This window comes from Syngnathus scovelli, chromosome 17 (assembly GCF_024217435.2).
Source record: "Syngnathus scovelli strain Florida chromosome 17, RoL_Ssco_1.2, whole genome shotgun sequence".
NCBI classification, from domain to species: domain Eukaryota; kingdom Metazoa; phylum Chordata; class Actinopteri; order Syngnathiformes; family Syngnathidae; genus Syngnathus; species Syngnathus scovelli.
The window spans coordinates 4883247-4903482 of record NC_090863.1 but is presented as its reverse complement, the minus strand read 5'-3'; the positions used below and the strand labels follow the sequence as shown (position 1 = coordinate 4903482).

General features: G+C 46.7%; 1 protein-coding gene and 2 long non-coding RNA genes across 9 annotated transcripts in view; 1 reads left to right on the top strand and 2 right to left on the bottom strand.

Annotated features, from left to right (window-relative positions):
- Window positions 1–10887, top strand: part of dpp6b (dipeptidyl-peptidase 6b) — a 36785-nt gene extending 25898 nt beyond the window's left edge. For all 6 annotated transcript variants that reach the window (XM_049746383.2, XM_049746385.2, XM_049746381.2 and 3 more), the window contains 24 exons: window positions 357–471; window positions 1227–1325; window positions 2523–2617; window positions 2746–2820; window positions 2929–2981; window positions 3099–3180; window positions 4306–4426; window positions 5762–5916; window positions 6009–6106; window positions 6219–6345; window positions 6763–6801; window positions 6876–6983; window positions 7048–7139; window positions 7213–7260; window positions 7325–7437; window positions 7514–7561; window positions 7636–7734; window positions 7814–7883; window positions 8003–8252; window positions 8329–8431; window positions 8516–8571; window positions 8646–8718; window positions 8788–8861; window positions 8990–10887. In XM_049746383.2, coding sequence (XP_049602340.1) covers window positions 357–471; window positions 1227–1325; window positions 2523–2617; window positions 2746–2820; window positions 2929–2981; window positions 3099–3180; window positions 4306–4426; window positions 5762–5916; window positions 6009–6106; window positions 6219–6345; window positions 6763–6801; window positions 6876–6983; window positions 7048–7139; window positions 7213–7260; window positions 7325–7437; window positions 7514–7561; window positions 7636–7734; window positions 7814–7883; window positions 8003–8252; window positions 8329–8431; window positions 8516–8571; window positions 8646–8718; window positions 8788–8861; window positions 8990–9136 — 2340 coding nt within the window. In that variant the 3' untranslated portion in view covers window positions 9137–10887. The remainder of the gene's footprint in view (window positions 1–356; window positions 472–1226; window positions 1326–2522; window positions 2618–2745; window positions 2821–2928; window positions 2982–3098; window positions 3181–4305; window positions 4427–5761; window positions 5917–6008; window positions 6107–6218; window positions 6346–6762; window positions 6802–6875; window positions 6984–7047; window positions 7140–7212; window positions 7261–7324; window positions 7438–7513; window positions 7562–7635; window positions 7735–7813; window positions 7884–8002; window positions 8253–8328; window positions 8432–8515; window positions 8572–8645; window positions 8719–8787; window positions 8862–8989) is intronic.
- Window positions 6676–7333, bottom strand: LOC125984506 (uncharacterized). The gene is made up of 2 exons (XR_007486982.1): window positions 7192–7333; window positions 6676–7115 (listed from the first exon to the last, which is right to left on the bottom strand). It is a non-coding gene; the product is annotated as an uncharacterized lncRNA (long non-coding RNA).
- A 5813-nt stretch (window positions 10888–16700) lies between the features above and the next one.
- Window positions 16701–18628, bottom strand: LOC125984507 (uncharacterized). Of its 2 annotated transcripts, XR_007486983.2 has the most exons (4): window positions 18409–18628; window positions 18130–18240; window positions 16994–18029; window positions 16701–16928 (listed from the first exon to the last, which is right to left on the bottom strand). It is a non-coding gene; the product is annotated as an uncharacterized lncRNA (long non-coding RNA). The 2 variants fall into 2 exon arrangements; XR_011085593.1 differs by having other exon boundaries at window positions 18130–18628.
- Window positions 18629–20236: the final 1608 nt, after the last annotated feature.

Genomic DNA, 20236 nt, shown 5'->3' with positions numbered 1-20236 from the left:
CGGGTGAAGCGGGTTCATTTGATGGAAGCCGCATGTGGATTTCAAATTGTCTCCATTTTTTTTTTTTTTTTATTATTTGCCGGTTCCTCTTGCGTAAAAGCTAATGCTACTTCAGTCTATTAGCGGAGTTGGCTCAATACAGCTCGCACTTGTTTGTCAGTGCACTATTCAAGGACTTGGAGCATTTTGTGGCGTACACACTAATAGCAGCACTTTAAAAATCTATGATGTGACCAATGGCGGCCAGTGAGTCATGTGCTCAGCTCTCCTTGACATGCCAACTACAAGTTCACTTAGAAGTTCATGTTGGATGATGTCATTGCATGAGTGATGTAACGCGTGATGTCATTCTCCAGGACCTGGTGGGGAGTGCGCCGCCGCAGAGGAACTGGAAAGGAATAGCCATCGCCTTGCTGGTCATCCTGGTCATCTGCTCCCTGATTGTCACCTCGGTCATCCTGCTGACGCCTCGTATGTAGCCGCCGCATGCACGCACACGCTCGCAAAGTTCTGCCGCATTCTTTTTTAATGTGACTGCTTGACGGTGTCAAGGCCTTACGTGATGATGAGCTGAGTCCCCCTCAAAGAGAAGTTGAACGGAGATGATGGCCTTTTGTCAAAGCACTGCAGCTTTTATCTTAAAGAAAAAAAGAACTTTTGTGGCGAGAGCTGGCTGGCTCTGCTTGCTCGCTCAGCTCCTGCCAGCGGCTGATGACACACCGGCGCCGCGCGGGCGTTAACGTTTCGAGACCTGACAAAGAGCTTATCTTTCTCAGCTACTTTTGCAACTCCGGGGCACTCTAAGGCGCCGTTCATTCCAGCTTTGTCTTTGGGTTTATTTTATCTTTGTGATCTTTTGGTCTGATTGTCGCTCAGGAACTACATCGCAGCGGTGCTCACTTTCTTGTCTTCGCTCCAAATTGCTCTCTGATAGCATATTTTATATTATGAGCGCATAAACAAAATACTAAAAATGAATCGATGAAGAAGAAGAAATCCCATGATTATCTAAAGAGTCATAGTATTGGAGACGTCATCTTGTCTGCGGCACCCTGTCCTCCCAGATTGAAACAAAAATCATCTTCAAACAAAAGTGTCGTTTGAAATGTGAATCCAATTTTACAGGCGCAACGTGAAGCTTCTCCCGCCCCAGCCAGCGGCACAGCGACGCTATCTGCACTTTACAATACATTTCTCTCCCTTTCTTTTTGACATGGGCTTGACAGGTGAAGATGAGAGCCTGGCCCTGAAGAAGAAGGTCACCCTGGATGACGTGTTTGGTCCCGACCTCCGTATCCACCGACCTGACGCCGTGTGGCTCAACGGTGAGTTGAAACAAATTCTGCTTTGTCGGGCCAGCTTCTCACTTCCAAAAACATTACAAGTACATAAAATAAAAACATACCACCTTAAATAACATTTTGTGTTAAGTGAAGGCTAGAAACACCATTTATAATTTTTGGGTGTAAAATATTATCATATCGTCTGATTAAAACAAGAAAACTTCAAAAATTTACTTCCAATTAAGTATTGGCGCCATCTGTTGAATGTAACTTGTAATTTATCTTAGTATTCACTAACATAATTAAGTTACTTTAAAAGTCAAGTCATCCGGAAAGTAACAATGTTACTTTTCCGAGGCATCTGTGGCAACGGCGCATATACTAAATGCGTGACAAGCATCGTTCATCCAGCAAGCTGATGAAAACATTCTCAGTGCCTGACGAAATCATGGCGACATCGCATCTCGCGTTCCCATTTGGGCCCCATGACCTTCCCGTAAGCGGCGGATGCGCGGTCCTCATCAGTATTTCCGGGGGCACGTCACCTACCCAACCCCCGCCGGGTCGCTTCTTGCCTCACTCGCCTTTGGACTCACCTCCGACTCGCCCGCCGCCACCTCCCGAGATGCAAACGCGTTTTACCGGCACCGTCGGAACGAGCCGGCTGGCGACCGCTTCTTGCGTTATGTGCGAGTGAGATATTGCGCTATCGCTAGGCAACATCTGGGACTTAATCTCTCTTAATCTTATGCAAATCTACTTTAAGTACAAACAGAATGGAAGTTTGGCAAGTGGAACAATCAGCGGTACCCTGCCTGACCCTCCATCCGGATGCCTGTGTGGAAAGGATTTACTTTATTACTTTAAAAGCGCTAAATCGTACATTTAATCCCGCAAATGTGAGCAATTTTAGACCGTGAAATACATCAGTTTGCTAACGCGGTAGAATCTTTGCTTCATTTGGAATATATACGGTATGAAAATAGATGTCATTATTATATTTTGAAGTTCAACAAAGTCCGTCTGTTCGTTAAACATGTGTTTAAATAGTTTTGTGTTAGTGTTTAAACATGATTCATAACAAATTTCCTTTTTTTTTTTCTTTAAATCAGGGGCGGAGCTTTAAAAAAAAAAAAGCTCAGAAAATAAGAATACGATTATTATTATTCTTTTGACCTCATCCATGAATAAACTGGCCTGTTTTGTGAATGAGTTCATGTGTTGACTTCCTCGGCGCAGGTAATGAGCTGCTGTATCGTACAAGGGAAGGTGATGTTGTCAAGCTCAACGTGGACACGGAGGAGAAACATGTTGTCGTGCCAAACCAAATGTTTGTGAGTGCACCTTAATCAACTCACTGTAGAGTTGTCAATTTCCCTGTTAGTTATTTTCTCTCTCTCTCTCTCTCTCTCTCTCTCTCTCTCTCGCTCTCTCGCTCTCTCGCTCTCTCGCTCTCATCCAGGAAAGATCGAAGGCCGCCAGGTACCAAGTGTCACCTGACCTGCAACAAGTGCTATTTGCCTTTGACTTGAAACTGGTTGGGACATTCACATTTTTATTACCACTGCAGCTTTTTTCTTTTTTTGTTTTTTAAATTAACCTGATGTTTCTCAGCCTTGAATTGTCATCTTATTTATTTTGGCAGATCTATCAACATTCCTATGTGGCCAAGTACATTATTTACAGCCTTACAACACAGTAAGTTTTTTTCTCCAAATTGTCATCATTCACCTTGACCGCTCAGTGCAGGAACAGTGACAGCTGTAAAGAAAAACATCCAGTGCACATGATTGCGATGTTGTTTGTTTTGCGCAGGGAAACATGGCCCTTGAACCCTCCCGAAGTGCACGAAGCTGTGCTGCAATTTGCTGGATGGGGACCTAAAGGCCAGCAGCTCGTAAGGCCTTACACAACAAAAACAAACCAAAATGGGAATGGGAATTGTACTCTGAAGAGAACAACAATATAGCAGGCGAATTTGAAAATGCATTTCACCATCTGGACTGATGGGGGCGCGCTGAAGATGCTGAGCAACAGCAGCGCAGATGGCTCCTCAAGGCAGAACCAATCATTTGGATTGTCGCCTCGGGAACCAAAACACTGACATGTGTGTGCGTGTGTATCATGAAACATTTGGGCACAGATTTTTTTTTCGCTGCATCCAAGTAGATAAATTGAACTAGTGTGCCCAGTTAATTTTGTGTTTGTATGCGTTTGGCATTTACAGGCACTCATTGATATGCCGGGTCAGCAGGAGCAGGATCATTACCATTTTGTTTTGTTTTCTTCACGTGGCTTTTTATCGTAAGAGTTGAACAATTTATTATATTGTTAAAATCGATTGTTGCGACGTAATTCTTTTTCAAAAAGTTTTACCTTTCTAATTGTTTTTTTGTTTTTATGGATTCATCTAAAGGCTGCAATGGAACATTACCAGATGATTCCATTTAAGGTGCCAGGAAAAACAAAACGTCGAGCGCTTGTCTTTTGTCACAGTCTGACGTGTTCACCCTCATTTTCATCCCAGCTTCTTTCGCTGCAAAGATTTTTCGCCTGAAATCCGTCAGCAATGGAGGCATTGATCACGCCGCGTCAGCGTCCAAATGTGTGACTGTGTGTGAAGTCAAGCAGATCAGATCTACACAGAGATGAAGATGCCCCCATTAAAGTGCAACCAATTACTCCGCTGTGACGGAGCAATCAGCGAGAGGCACACAGATCTGAATGTCAGGTTGTTTGTACAAAAAAAGAGACCGTGATGAGAAAGATCAAAATGAAAGTATTATTTGACAAAGTAGCATGTCAAAACTTCATCCAGGATTATAGCTGGCCTTTTCTTTATTTCTTTTCTCAAATTGAAATCCCTTTTTTCGTATTTTTTCGAAGAGTTTATCCCCTCAGGTTCAATTTTAGTGGTCGATGAAATTGTTGGCCTGCAAGACAGTGCTGATGAAAACTGAAAGCCGAATTCTTGCAGACAGGTGTTAGATGATATTGAGCATCTCCTTGTATTTGGCTGCAGGTCTTCATATTTGAGAACAACATCTACTACAGAGCAACAGTAGAGAGTCGCACCATCCGGCTGGTTTCTAGCGGAAAGGAGGGCGTGGTCTTCAACGGCCTGGCTGACTGGCTCTATGAAGGTAGGCCCACTGCACTCGTCAAACTCAATGCAACAATTGTAAAAGGAACATTTTTACACTTTGTACTCTATATTGGCAGATGTTAAATATTCAGTCAATTTTGCTTCAGAAGAAAAAAAAGGATGTTGAGTGGATTTGTAAAGTGTTTCAGAAAAGCGCCGGTAAAATTCAAGCATCGATTCTAGCCACTTAAAGCAATCTCCACGTTTTGACACCTCTATTGTCACACTAAGCACTGTATTTAGGCTCTTTGAATTCATTCAGGAAAATACGACGTTTGCCATCCATTATGCATCAGTCATATTGATCTTGTTCATCTAAATATAGATCATGTATTTCAAAATGTGTTCATTTTATTGATTGAAATTGTTTGTTCAGCGTGGGTTTTGCTAATGGAAATGTGTGAGGGTTCCCCCCCCCCCCCCCCCCCGCTGCTGTCATTTATGATAAAACGTCGAGGCTCGTCAATGGCAACTTATTTTCTCCGTAACGCCGTTATTATTTCCCAGGGGGCTTTTAATAACAATCTGTGAATGTTATGAATGTGTAATGCAATTACAAAAAGCCATTTATGGAGGGAGGATCTGTAATTCTACTGAACTGCTGAGGGGGGTCGGATTTAATCGTGTCCTTATTAATAGGATTATTTCTTTTTGGTGGCACCCAGAAAGCGAAATGAGAGACGTAATCCATTTTCATTAGCGTGCAAAGATTTGTTTTGTAACGTTCTTCCCGCTGCCTCGTAAGGATTTATCACCCCGACACAAATCATGTCGCTTATTCCTGCGCGGAGAGAGCAAGAGCGAGAGTGAAGGTTAGGTTGTATTGTCCCTCTGCGCAGCTCTCAGCCTTGAGCTACACAAATGAATTGTGATTTATTTGCACTTTATTTTCCGAAGGCAACTTTTCGGCATCAACGCGCTCGGGCTGTGCCAGCCGCTCTCAGCATCCAAGTTGCTGTGAATAATCAATCAATAATGGCTCCTCCCGGAGTCATCATAAACTGAGGCAGTGTAACTAACTCAACTGTCTTCAAACACCACACCGTATCAAATCGTTCAGCCAATACGAGTTTAGGTTATGCGATACACACAAAACCTTCATAAATATAGACGCACAATCAATCCTGATGATGTTTTATCCCTCACAAAAAGATGACGACCTAATAGCAACAGGCTGCTTTCTATAAAGCTATAGTGCCCCCTGCTGGATTACATTTGAATCTACTCTAACAATATGTTGGACTAAGGCACGACTGAATCATTTTTCTTTTATATCTCATCATGACTATTTTAAAATGTTTTCTAATTGTATTTTTTTTTCCTTGGGGCCCAGAGGAGATCCTGCAGAGCTACAAGGCCCACTGGTGGTCCCCCGACGGCCTGCGTCTGGCCTACATGACAATCAACGACACGCTGGTGCCAAAGATGGAAGTCCCCTTCTTCACGGGGACGCCGTACCCCAACACTTTGGAATACCACTACCCGAAGGTAAGTCGCGACACGACGCTGTTCCACGGCTTTTGGTGTCGCACCTGAAACCCAAACGGACATATCCGCTTTCCTTTGGGCCGCCTCCGCAGGCTGGGGAGGAAAACCCTGTGGTGCACCTGTCAGTGGTGAGCCTCAACGGTCCTCTGCACACCGTGGTCATGAAGAAACCCGATGACCCCCGAATCGGGTGAGAGCCCATCTCAAGGTGTCATTGATATGCTTCGGTGGCTAAGCCTGACGGCGGCTACTTCTGACGGTCCCTGCATGGACTTTTGTCCTTTTTTTTTTTTTTTTCCCAGGAGGGAGTATTACATCACCATGGTGAAATGGGCCACCAGCACCAAACTGGCTGTCAACTGGCTGAACAGAGCCCAGAACAATTCCATATTGACACTGTGTGAGGCGACCACAGGGGTCTGCGTCAAGGTGCGCTAATCTACTCAGTGACATCGTTGTTTGAAGTATAAGCAAAACAATTGATTCAATTACATTTTGCAGATTTTTTTAAATAATTGCCTTTAAAAATACAATCAGATAATAAATGCTCAGGATTTATACCAACAAATGATGTGAAAATATTTAGGAGCTATTTAGAATGGGATCAACTTGACCTTAAAAGGCTTTAATTTCAAAGGACTGAAAAATACTGCCGCCATGTGGCCAAACGTTGTTATTGCATGATTGCATGAACGCACCTGATAGCTTTAAATACTTTTTTTCTTTGTGTCAGTTTGTAATGAAGATGATTATACCATGTATATAAAAAAAATGGTTTATATATTTTTTTTACACAAGTATATGTGAGATCAGCAGAGGCTTAAATAACGCATTGTGACTTTTTAGAAACATGAAGATGAGAGCACAAGCTGGTTGCACAGACAGGTAGGTGTGAAACATCACCCGTGTGTTTTTGTGCACTAGCATGCAAACACACCACATGTTCTTCCCGTCCGCAGAATGAAGCGCCGCTTTTTTCACACGATGGACACAAGTTCTTTTTCACACGAGCCATCCCTCAGGGTGGGAGAGGGAAGTTCTTCCATATTTCTATGTCCACCTCCATGGTATGCTATCGCTCGCACAAGTGGATGTTTCTCGTCTGAGCTTGACTTGACTCATCTGCCTTAGCTGAACACCAGCTTGGACATACTTCAGTCGCTGACGTCGGGGGACTGGGATGTCACCAACATCCTGGCCTACAATCACCAGAGGAACCTCATGTCAGTTTGGCTCTTTTGCACACTTTTGCAAGATCAGACAAACGACGCTTACCTTAGCGGCTTCTTTTCCCAGATACTTTCTGAGCACAGAGGACGACCCCAAACGGCGACACTTGTACAGGTAGACGCTTCCTCGGCACCTCGTCATCATGTGCGCGTCGAGTCACGTCAATGGCGTTTTACAGCACGGACACGATTCCGCCGTTCAACCGCTGCTGCCTGTCCTGCCAGTTTAAGTGCGGCTATGTGGACGTGTCGTTCAGTCACGACATGCGCTACTTCCTACTCAGCTGTAAAGGTGAGTCACCTCCAAAGCAGCTCTGTCATTCCAAAACAGCCCCTTTTTTTTTTTTTTAATCTGAACTCCTTCCCAGGGCCTGACATTCCGAGCGTGGCCGTCTACAGAACAGAAGACAAACAGAGTAAAATGTCCTCCCGGAGATGTTTTTCTGTCCCGACTGTCATGCGCATTTTGACCTTTTTTTTGTGTGTGCAGAGCTGTTGGATGTAGAGACAAACGAGCGAGTCAACACCACGTACAACAACATGCAGATGCCCAAAGTGGAGTACGACACCATCACCATAGACGACTACAGTAGGCCTTTACATGCATTGCACAAAGACTGCGAGCTTCAAAGAAAAAAAAAAGAAAAATTGTTTTGCGTGTGCCGCAGCTCTCACCATGCAGATTCTCAAGCCAGCTGGATTTGTGGACACAGCCCATTACCCCTTGCTGCTGCTGGTGTAAGTACGACCAGACGCAAATGCCTCCATATGGTCACGTGATCCTCCTTTTCTTCGACTCACAAAATGTATGCGCCCGACTGAACATTAAACTCGACATCGTCGCCTCGTAAACCAAGCGACGGGACGCCAGGCGGCCAGATGGTCACCGAGCAGTTCCAGGTGGACTGGGCCACCATCCTGGTGAGCAGCTTCGGCACCGTCGTCATCCGCTTCGACGGCCACGGCAGCGGCTTCCAGGGTACCAACCTCCTCCACAAAGTGCACAGGAGGTTGGGCAAGCTGGAGGAACGAGACCAGCTGGAGGCGCTCAGGTTCATCTCCAAAGAGCCTTACATCGACAAGACTCGAATGGGAGTGTATGGAAAGGTAACGCCTGGTGGTATTCTGCGGGTTGTTCTCGCTCGAAAAAAATCGAACGTATCCATCTGTCGTCGTCGTGCAGGCGTACGGAGGATATTTGTCCACACTGCTGCTCAGCTCAGATGAGTTCACTCAGCTTAAATGTGGAACCGCAGTCTCGCCCATCACGGATTTCGAGCTTTACGGTAAAACCCGATTTTTTTATTCAGATCAGCCAGAGAGTTCAATTATGTGCCATTTGAATATTTTCCTTTCCCCCCCCCAACCAGTGTCGGCATTCTCCGAACGATACCTGGGCTCAAAGACTGATTCCAGAGTCTACGCGGTATATTGCATCATTTTCAAATAACTTAAAAAAGACTTTGTTTGTGACTGTGAGCATTTCTTTTTGTGTGCCAGATGTCAAATTTAGCTCACAGAGCAGGTCAGCTGGTGCAGAAGCAGTACTTGATCATCCACCCCACTGCAGACGGTATCTAATGACTCTTTTCGGAAAAGGCTGTAAGATTTCTTTTTTACTCATTATTCTTTCTGTCTATAGAAAAGGTTCACTTTCAGCACACGGCCAAGTTTATCAACCATTTAATCAGCAAGAAGGCCAATTACACTCTTCAGGTGAGATGTGTGTGTGTGTGTGTGTGTGTGTGTGTGGGGGGGGGTTAGCAGACAGCCCATTAGGCACACCAAAGTCAGTTTCTTTGAATTTCCACAATTTGTGCTAATAAAATTGTTCTCCTGTTCAGATCTACCCGGACGAGGGCCACTTCCTGCACAGCGAAGACACCCAAAAGCACCTGAGCCGCTCTCTGGTCAACTTCTTTGGGGAGTGTTTCCGGCTACCTGAAGTGGTTAAGGATGAGCAGGAGGACGTGGACGAGGACGATCGCTAAGCCCGAGCGACGAGCCACCCCCGCCTCTGCCTCCCCCTCCCCCAGCCAGTGAACACAGCACAATATGCAACGCAGAACAAAAGAAAGCCACCCAAGTCTGAAGTGCCCACCCTGCACGTTGCGACGAGGCTTCCCGCTGCCCATCGGAGGAAAGTCGACAAATCTCCCTGCACCTTTAGAACCATCGGACATGTCGTTCATGGAGCCACTTAGGAGGACAAATCCTTGGAAATGCTACAAACCTGTGGGAACATTGACAACCTGCAGGCAAGAAAATACAACCATCGGGAAACCTATGAGGTGCACTCTATAACACAACCTCCAATCATATATTCAGGCAAATTCTAATGCTCAATTTTGATCGTTTACGCAGCGCATTTGTGCTTGCATCATTGATATTTTACTCAGGGTGACATAAGGTTGCCCTCACGGGTCTGGTTTTAAACAAATGAATGATAATGTTGAGAAATTAATCGAATTTTTATTGTGGTTTCAATTTTGGCTTCTCACGATTGGATAGCAAAAATCAGCATTAGATGTCACAAGAGTTCGACATTCTTTTGTATTCTTCCTAATCCGTAAACATTAACAATAAAAATAAAACATCATCCGATTTTTTTTTTCTCAAGAGCTCGACGACAAAGTTGAGCATTATTTTCTTTGTGAGGGCACAATTTTGGATAGCACTTTGGTTTTGGACGCCAGGAGACAACCTAATCTGATCTTTTAATCGGTGAGTTTGATAATCAAAGAGAACTAACATGGCGGCTCCAAGAAGCCAGCACTTTTCAGCACAAAATATCGCCCCCTATTGACCCGGAGACTGAACCGCCGGTTTCTGGTGATTTTGCCAATGAATTAACTGGTTGTTGTGCTCACAAGTACAGTACTCTGTTTGGTGTTTTCCACCCTATTAGTGGTGTGTGTCTTTTGTACAAAGGAGTATTATGGAGAAACTGAAGGGAGAAAAGTTATTTTTTCTTAATTCTTTGAGAATTGATTATTTAAATCTCAAAAATATATATTTCATCTCAAAGCGTTTTCCCTCATTTAAATACATTAAACTTAAAAACCTTGAAAAAGTTGCAATCAAAGTCCAAATATATAACAGTCTTCACAATAAAAAACTTTTTATCCACAAGAAATACCATTTTATTGTAAGATCAGAACTAAATCTCTACTAAAGTATTTTACTTTTTTTACTTACATAAACATACTGTGATTTGCTGGCAACTCGTAATGAATTGTTTTCATTTTTAAGGTGGCTATAATTCTCCTTTGTACTTTTGTGACAAATCAATGGCACAATGTTGTAGTCCATCAAATGTGTACAAATATTTAAAAGAGTGCAATTTTTTTTAGTCACCGTGCCTTAAAAGTGGGCCGACGGTCAATGTTAGTAGCCCACTTGACAAATGGAAGTGAGGGGAATATGTTTTTGTGTGTGTTTGTGAGCAAGAAAACCCCATTTTACAGAAATATCAGTCACACTTGACACCTGAAATGCGTGGAAGATGTTATAATGGTTTGTAAATGGAAATTTACAATAAGCTTTTCTGGAACGTCCTCCATTTTGATGTCTCATTATGTTGTGAATTTTGTGCTAAATGGCTAAAACTTTCTCTCTCTACCAGTCAAATTACTTAGCGTCAGTGGTTTGTAGTCAGCTAATGTACAAAGTGTATAAAATAAGACATTAAGCCTTTATGTACTATGTGCAACTTAATGTACATAAAGCATTTTGAACCGTTCTTTTTTGGCAGTTTGATTCAGCCCCCCCTCCTCGCCTTTATTTACTTTGCATCCCCAATAGTGTTGGCTCGTGGGTGAACGATTTGTTCAAAAGAACGGATCTTTTTTCCAGTGAACGAATCACTTCCTAAAGTGATTCGTTCTTTTTTCAGTTCATATTACTTCAACCAGTAGATGTCGCATTGAAGCTGGTGCCACCTCACCATAAAACAAATCGAAGAAGAAAATGACGCAACTTCCTGTTCATGAACGAGTTGTGAATTGCATTTCACGTTCACCGACTAAACGGGTCTGTGAGTGAACGAGTCAGTGACGACGCACATGCTCGCGGGCACAGAAGCTGGCGTGCTGGAGAACACGCTCATGCCGATTCACGGGAAAGACCTGCCATCAAGCGCCAGGCTTGAGCAGGTGGAGATGCGCCGTGCCTACTGGGCGACGCCCTGCGCTGCACCCTGCAGGTATACCACCTATATACATGGCCGACATGGAGGAATTTGTGGCCTACCCCGATGAGCACAAAGGCTAGTGGCCTCGTCACCGAGGACGATCGCCACTACAACGTGCCCGTCGCCAGCCAGCGTGGACCGAGAGAACAATGAGGAAACGGAGGACGAGCAAGCGGCGGCCAGCTGAGTTCGTCTCCCATGCAAACCTAAAACCGTACGAGAGCCAGTAGAAAGTGTTTGGAAGGGACATCAATGCAACCTTGCTAGGTGGTTCTGCTCCTATCGGTTACTATTTTAATCCTATTCATATTTGACAGCAATTCATGATTCCGGTTTGGACGCTGGTCCCCAAAAAAATTAATAAATAAAGGGTTGATTGCGCAATAGAAGCACCTGTAGGTATATTCTCACACCGGGGTTTGAACCACCAGCGGGTTCGGGGATTGCCGCCACGACAGGCACCAACGACCTTACGGCCACAGCTCCGGTCGGCCACCTCAACAATGGAGGCGCGGAACATGGTCCACTCAGACTCAATGTCCGCCGCCTCCTCCGGGACGTGGGAAAAGCTCTGCCGGAGGTGAGAGTTGAAGCTCTTCCTGACAGGAGATTCTGCCAGACGTTCCCAGCAGACCCTCACAGAGCGTTTGGGTCGGACCGGCATCTTCCCCCACTCTGATGAAGGCGGAAGAAACCGCCGAAACATGTCAGGTGAATAACCTAAAACAATTTGTTTGATATAAAAGAAACCAGTGAAGTGTTAAATAAGGAAAAACAAAATGAACTTAGTACAATTATCTTCCCCCACCATCGGAGCCAACCCACCACCAGGTGGTGATCAGTTGACAGCTCTGCCCCTCTCTTCACCCGAGTGTCCAAAACATGCGGCCGCAAATCCGATGACACGACTACAAAGTCGATCATCGAACTGCGGCCTAGGGTGTCCTGGTGCCAAGTGCACACATGGACACCCTTATGCTTGAACATGGTGTTCATTATTGAAAATCCGTGTCGAGCACAGAAGTCCAACAATAGAACACCGCTCGGGTTCAGATCGGGGGGGCCGTTCCTCCCAATCACGCCCTTCCAGGTCTCACTGTCATTGCCCACGTGAGCATTGAAGTCACCCAGTAGAACGATGGAGTCCCCAGAAGGAGCGCTCTCCAGCACTTCCTCCAGGGACCCCAAGAAGGGTGGGTACTCTGAGCTGCCGTTTGGTGCATAGACAAAAACAGTCAGGACCCGTCCCCCCACCCGAAGGCGGAGGGAGGCTACCCTCTCATTCACCGGGGTGAACCCCAATGTGCAGGCGCCCAGCCGGGGGACAATAAGTATACCCACACCTGCTCGACGCCTCTCACCGTGGGCAACTCCAGAGTGGAAGAGAGTCCAGCCCCTCTCGAGAGGGCTTGTACCGGAGCCCAAACTGTGCGTGGAGGCTAGTCCGACTATATCTCGTCGTAATTTTTCTGCCTCGCACACCAGCTCAGGCTCCTTTCCAGCCAGAGAGGTGACATTCCATGTCCCAAGAGCCAGCTTCTGCAGCCGGGGATCAGACCGCCAAGGTCCGTGCCTTTGGCTGCCGCCCAGCTCACATTGCACCCGACCCCTTCGGCCCCTCCCACAGGTGGTGAGCCCATGGGAAGGAGGACCCACGTTTCCTTTTCGGGCTATGCCCGGCCGGGCCCCATGGGCGAAGGCCCGGCCACCAGACGCTCGCCTTCGAGCCCCGCCTCCAACCGGCGGTAAGGGATGTCGTCAAGCTGAAGGAGTCCTATCGGGCCGTTTTGGCCTGCGGGACTCCGGAGGCAGCTGACAGGTACCGGATGGCCAAGCGGAACGCGGCTTCGGCGGTTGCTGAGGCAAAAACCCGGGCGTGAGAGGAGTTTGGTGAGGCCATGGAGAATGACTTTCGGACGGCTTCGAGGAAATTCTGGTCCACCATCCGGCGTCTCAGGAGGGGGAAGCAGTGCAACGTCAACACTGTTTACAGTGGGGATGGCGTGCTGCTGACCTCGACTCGGGACGTCGTGAGTCGGTGGGGAGAATACTTCGAAGACCTCCTCAATTCCACCTACACGCCTTCCATTGAGGAAGCAAGGCCTGGAGACTCTGAGGCGGATTCTCCAATCTCTGGGGTCGAAGTCACTGAGGTAGTTAAAAAACTCCTCGGTGGCAAGGCCCCGGGGGTGGATGAGATCCGCCCCGAGTTCTTAAAGGCTATGGATGTTGTGGGGCTGTCATGGCTGACACGCCTCTATAACGTTGCGTGGACATCGGGGACAGTGCCTCTGGATTGGCAGACTGGGGTGGTGGTTCCCCTCTTTAAGAAGGGGGACTGGAGGGTGTGTTCCAATTACAGGGGAATCACACTCCTCAGCCTCCCTGGTAAGGTCTATTCAGGGGTGCTGGAGAGGAGGGTCCGTCGGGAGGTCGAACCTCGGATTCAGGAGGAGCAGTGTGGCTTTCGTCCTGGCCGTGGAACAGTGGACCAGCTCTACACCCTCGGCAGGATCCTCGAGGGTGCATGGGAGTTCGCCCAACAAGTCCACATGTGTTTTGTGGATTTGGAGAAGGCGTTCGACCGTGTCCCTCGGGAGGTTCTGTGGAGGGTGCTTCGGGAGTACGGGGTGCCGAGCCAACTGATAAGGGCGGTTCGGTCCCTGTATCACCGATGCCAGAGTCTGGTCCGCATTTCAGGCAAGTAAGTCGGATTCGTTCCCAGTGAGGGTTGGACTCCGCCAAGGCTGCCCTTTGTCACCGATTCTGTTCATAATTTTTATGGACAGAATTTCTAGGCGCAGCCAAGGCGTTGAGGGGGTCCGGTTTGGGGACCTCAGCATCGCGTCTCTGCTTTTTGCAGATGACGTGGTGCTGTTGGCTTCTTCAGGCCGTGATCTCCAGCTCTCTCTGGAACGGTTCGCAGCCGAGTGTGAAGCGGTCGGGATGAGGGTCAGCACCTCCAAATCCGAGTCCATGGTCCTCGATCGGAAAAGGGTGGAATGCCCTCTCCGGATCGGGGATGAGATCCTGCCCCAAGTGGAGGAGTTCAAGTATCTTGGAGTCTTGTTCACGAGTGAGGGGAGGATGGAGCGCGAGATCGACAGGCGGATCGGTGCAGCGTCGGCAGTAATGCGGACCCTGTACCGGTCCGTTGTGGTGAAGAGAGAGCTGAGCCAAAAGGCAAAGCTCTCAATTTACCGGTCGATTTACGCTCCTACCCTCACCTATGGTCAAGAGCTATGGGTCCTGACCGAAAGAACGAGATCTCGGATACAAGCGGCCGAAATGAGTTTTCTCCGCAGGATGTCCGGGCTCTCCCTTAGAGATAGTGAGAGAAGCTCGGTCATCCGGGAGAGACTCGGAGTAGAATCGCTACTCCTCCACGTTGAGAGGAGCCAGATGAGGTGGCTCGGGCATCTTATCAGGATGCCTCCTGGACGCCTCCCTGGGGAGGTGTTCCGGGCATGTCCCACCGGTAGGAGACCCCGGGGACGACCCAGGATGCGCTGGAGAGACTATGTCTCTCAGCTGGCCTGGGAACGCCTTGGGATCCCCCGGGATGGGCTGGATGAAGTGGCTGGGGAGAGGGAAGTCTGGGAGTCCCTCCTAAAGCTGCTGCCCCCGCGACCCGACCCCGGATAAGCGGAAGAAGATGGATGGATGGATGGGGTTTGAACCAAGTTCTTACCGAGTAGGAGCCGGTGTCATAAACCTGTCGGCTATTTCGACCTGGCAGCTTATGGTCGTCTGCACTGTTTTGTACTAGTGATGTGTATTCTAGTTAATCTTCAGAATCGGTTCACTCAAAATACTCACTGAAACACCACTCCTTTTATGCACGTTTTCTCCAAGCTAACGGCTAACTGTTGCATGAAGGGATGCGCCGTTATGCAACAACGGGGAGATTATGCTTCTCTTTGGTTAATCGTTATTTTATAACACTTAAAATAACGTGTATGCATATATACACTTAAATATTGTTCTCCAATATATCTACTGTAATTTCACGTTAGATTGCTGGTTTGAAATTTACTTGTGTTATTATTTTAATAAACATTAAAACCTGTTAAAACTTGTCTGGTGTTTTATTTCTTGTTTTTATTTTTTTGGGCATGAGAACAAAAATCTGGCCATTTGTAGCTATGACGGAAAAACTTGTTTGGACCAATTTGAAAATAATTTATTTGATACGACTCAAAAATTGTCTCTGTGCAACAGTGGTGTTTCTTAACAACTGAATTGAAAATGAATCCACGGGAGCACTGCAACGGCCGCAGAATTTTTGCAAGAACAATTCATTTTAGGATGAACTATCGATACAAATATTTTCATTTGATTGAAGGCAATGGCGTTAACCACTCGACCAGAGCCTGCTCGGAAACAAAAGGAGATTTGGTCAAATTGATAGGGTATCCATCCAAACATGTTTGGTGTTCAAAGTTTGAACGGATAGTCCGAAGCAACCCTTTCCACAGTAGTCACCATGACAGGCGACCACCTGGTGGCGTCAGTGTGCCAAGCGCCGTTGGACGAGAGAGAGAGAGAAGGGGGTGGGGGGGGAGGAGGAAGGGAGGCAGGGGGTGTTTACTTTGCCGATTCGTATCTAGAGGGTCACAGCAACCCAAATGCCCGTGCGTGCTACTAGTTACCCTATTCAAACAGACAGGGGTAGGGAAAGGACAAAAGAAAAAACAAAGTCATACTCCCCCGAAACGCTGGCTGCATCTGCACCCATCAGTCTCGTGTGCACCCCGCTCACCAATCGCGGGTCTGGTGGCCTCCGTCCACCGGCTCTTTGATTCATACATCGTCTCTTCCACCTTGCAAGACAAGCACAAAAGTCTCGCTGCGCCGTCGCTTGCGCTTGCCGTCGCTTGCGCTTGCCGTCGCTTGCGCTTGCCGTCGCTTGCGCTTGCCGTCGCTTGCGCTTGCCGTCGCTTGCGCTTGCCGTCGCTTGCGCTTGCCGTCGCTGCGCGGTCGCTGCGCGTTTGACACTCAATGAGGGCTGCACAACATTTTGGAAAATCAATGATATGGCAGTATTGGGCCAGACCACTGCATGGAGGCAAGTTGTGCAAAATTCTTGGATGGAGGTTAACTATTTGATTGCAATGAGATCAGTTAGATTAGTTAACTTAAACTTACATCAATGACTTACCGTCTTAACTCATTACAAATAGTTAGGCAAGAAAACATGTTTCATTTGAGACATGAAAAAAAAAAATCTTTGCGGTCTTAAAGTGCATGTCAATAACCTAGACCACCATATGGCAGTTTTCCAATACACGTGCAGCCCTACACACGTCACCATTGGTGTCCAAATGGCAGCCTCGCAACACACCACACAAATGAACGCAACATTTCGTGATTGATTTAATGAATTTGTGTCAGTATGCAGCCCTCAAGCAGACATTGGGACACCGCTGGTGCAATTTAAAAAAATGAAAAATAAATCCATTTCACACTATAGAGCTGCGCAGGTCGACGCCTCCAAGGAAGCGGGTCTCCCTCAGAACTCTGCGACTTCAGATTAATGCCACAGCAGTCAGTCCACCTCTGATCTGATTGTGTCACGTCCCGGTCGCCATCTGCAGAAACAGAAACAAATGTTAGAAACTCAAAGAGCACCCCAAGTTGTCGGTCACTTGCTTACTTGATCACAGCGACTAGCTGCTTTTGGTGACCGCCGCCGGGTCGGATCGGATCGGGCCGTGCGCCCCCCCTCCTTTTGCGTCCAGTCTACAAATGGCAGAACACGCAATGAGTTGGGCGCTGCTCGCATCATTATGTCTTCCTCGTGGACCGGCTCGCCCAAACACCGCCCCCTACACCTAGAGGACAAAGGACACACAGCTTAGATCAAGCACGACAGTGGTAGGTTAGAAAAAGACACAAAAAGTTACCGTCTCACTCCAATGCTGCCCTACACCTAGGGGAGAACAAAGAACGCAAGTACCACAGTGGTGGTAGGTTAGGGTTAGATCAAGTGCAACAGTGGCAGGTTAGAAAAAGACAAAATGGTACAAGTCAAATTGCAAAATTGGACATTCGGAATCGGCTCGCTCCAACGCCACCCTACACCGAGGAAGAGAACAAATGCAGCAAGTACAATAGTGGCAGGTTAGAAAAAGACACAAAATGGTACACGTCATATGGCAAAATTGAACATTCGGATCCACATCAAAGTTTAAGTTTTGTCTCCATCCACGTAACCACGTCCTCCCCCAAGTGAGCCGTCAATGGCAACCAAGCACAAGACAACGCTGGATCCAGACAAGCCACAACCACAGCACACCTCTTAAGTAAGACCAACCATCAGAGCCCCAAACACTAGCCACACCTGCAACCTTTCCGTCATGCACCCATAACCAAAGGCAACCACACTGCCCCCTCCTGGGCACATGATCCGCACACGTCGACTTGCAGCGTGCTGCTTGATTCTTGACTTGATATAGCATTGCTCTTTTGGGTATGGCATTGCTCTTATGGACAGGTCATGGCTCCTTTGGACAGGCCATGTCTCCTTCGGACAGGCCATGGCTCCTTTGAATAGGCCATGGCTCCTTTGGATAGGCCATGGCTCCTTTGGATAGGCCATGGCTCCTTTGGATAGGCCATGGCTCCTTTGGATAGGCCATTGCGCCTTTTCATATGGAATTATACTTTTCCCATTTGGCTCCTCTTGCAGCCTACAATAACACAGACAGCCATTAATTGTGTGCTGGGAAGCTAAGATTCGACAACCATTGTGTGTTGGGAAGCTGAAACTTGACAAAAACAGGTTTTCACCTGATTTAGGATTACTCTTCCTCAGTGTCCTCAGCATCACTGAAATAGCTCCTCAAGAGCCTCCTGCTTGCTTTGTATAGAAGGATGCTGGCTGGGCAGCCTTTTCTAGTGCTACAAAAGACAAACAGAAATTATTGCAACAAAAATAGATATTTTAATTTTATACATACTAAGTAGAGTTTTGCAGTTGAAAAAATATATAATCATTATATTGTAGTAAATTATGATAATTATTCAGGATTATAATTGATATTTTAATTTCATCATTCATCAACTCACCTCACATTGGACAGATGATCCAGGTTGGCGGCGTCCAAAACGGGAGAAAATAACCCACGCAAATGTTGCTGGCCAGCAAAAAAAAAAAAAAAAAAACCCGCGAATGACATTTAAAATACCACCAAAACGCGCAACGACGCGACGCAAAGTCGATTGTGGCGTGCTGTGCCCAAACCTCAAGCACTCCCTAGACAGCGAACATCCTGCAAGAAATAATAAACGGCATCGTAAGAAACTGCAAACATTTGCTCACGGGCTAAATTGCCTGCGGCCTACAATTTACCTCCAGGCCCACCGTCGCGGTGGACGTGACGTCACGAGAGCACGACAATCCTGCGACAAACAAAATAAAAAAGGCTTGTGAGAAAAGGCAACAAACCACACATTTTGGGGCCTATTTGAAAACTCTCCTTGCAGTCTCCAGTTAATTTCGACGCTTACAGTCGCCGTGGGAAAATCTTCCAACAAACAAACATGGCGTCTGTCGTGAGAGACGGCAAGAAACGACAAACATTTGCTCCCTTACTGGAGAAAATGCCACGCGCTCGGTGGCACCTGCATTTCGGAACTCCCCTTGAGCGCGAAAATCGTGCAACAAACACGGCGTCTGTCGTGAAAAACGGCAGGAGACGACAAACATTTGCTAGCGTGCTAGCTTACTTGAGAAACCGTCCGCCGCCACGCGCTCGGTGGCACCTGCATATGATAACTCCCCTTGAGCACACCTGTCTTCAATTTACCTAAAGCCCTGACGTCACATCCGTCAATTCAAATCTTCTTCTCTTCATCGTCCAACGGCGCTCGGCACACTAACGCCACCAGGTGGTCGCTTGTCATGGTGACTACTGTGGAAAGGGTTGCTTCGGACTATCCGTTCAAACTTTGAACACCGAACATGTTTGGATGGATACCCTATCAATATGACCAAATCTTCTTTTTGTTTCCGAGCAGGCTCTGGTCGAGTCGAAAGAACTCGTTTTTTTGAACGAATCGTTCACTCACCAGCCAACACTAAAGTGAAAGCGAGGTGACCGCCGAACGGCTCCGTCGCTGCACTCGAACCCCTCAGATTTAGGGTTCGACTCTCTACCCCTGCGGAATGTGCCAAGCGTGAATGTGCTAACGCTTGTCAATCGTTTCCCCGCAGCACTATCCGCATTGTATTGCGCGCTTCTCTCAACAGTGAAAAAAATAAGGCAATAACTTTTTAGAAGTTTAGCAAGTATTGTTTTTTCGTTTTTATTTACTTGTCTAGCCTGTTCTAAAACACCAGCTCGTATGCTTGATACATATTAGATGAGGTAAAAAAAAAAAATCCCGTCATTTACTTCACGTGGTGTACCAGGACAAAGGTTTGCAGCGCTGACATGTGGAGCCATAGAACGGAGTTATTTCGAAGCACCGATGGCCGAGCGGTTGTGCACATTCCCCATGGGTGGAGCCAACCTTTGTTACGGAAGCCCAGCGCACTCTTGCGGACACCTGCTGAATTACGTGCAGAGAAAAGACAACGCAAAACTGTTGCTGTATTTGAGGATTATTGCAACTGGTCAAACCCTAAAAAAATGACCATGTATAGGAAAGATTATAAAAAAAAATCTAATAAAAGTATAGTCAGGTTTTTTTTTCATAAAAAAGATGTATAATATATAGAAAACAAAATGACCATGTCTAGTAAGAATTGTTTTTTTAGATAAACCGACCATGTATATTAAGACTTTTTTTTTTGAAAAACAAACAAACATGACCATATACAGTTAAGGCTTTCTTTAAGAAACAAATCGACCACCGCTGAACACAATAAGAAAAATTGCTCTATAGAACCAAC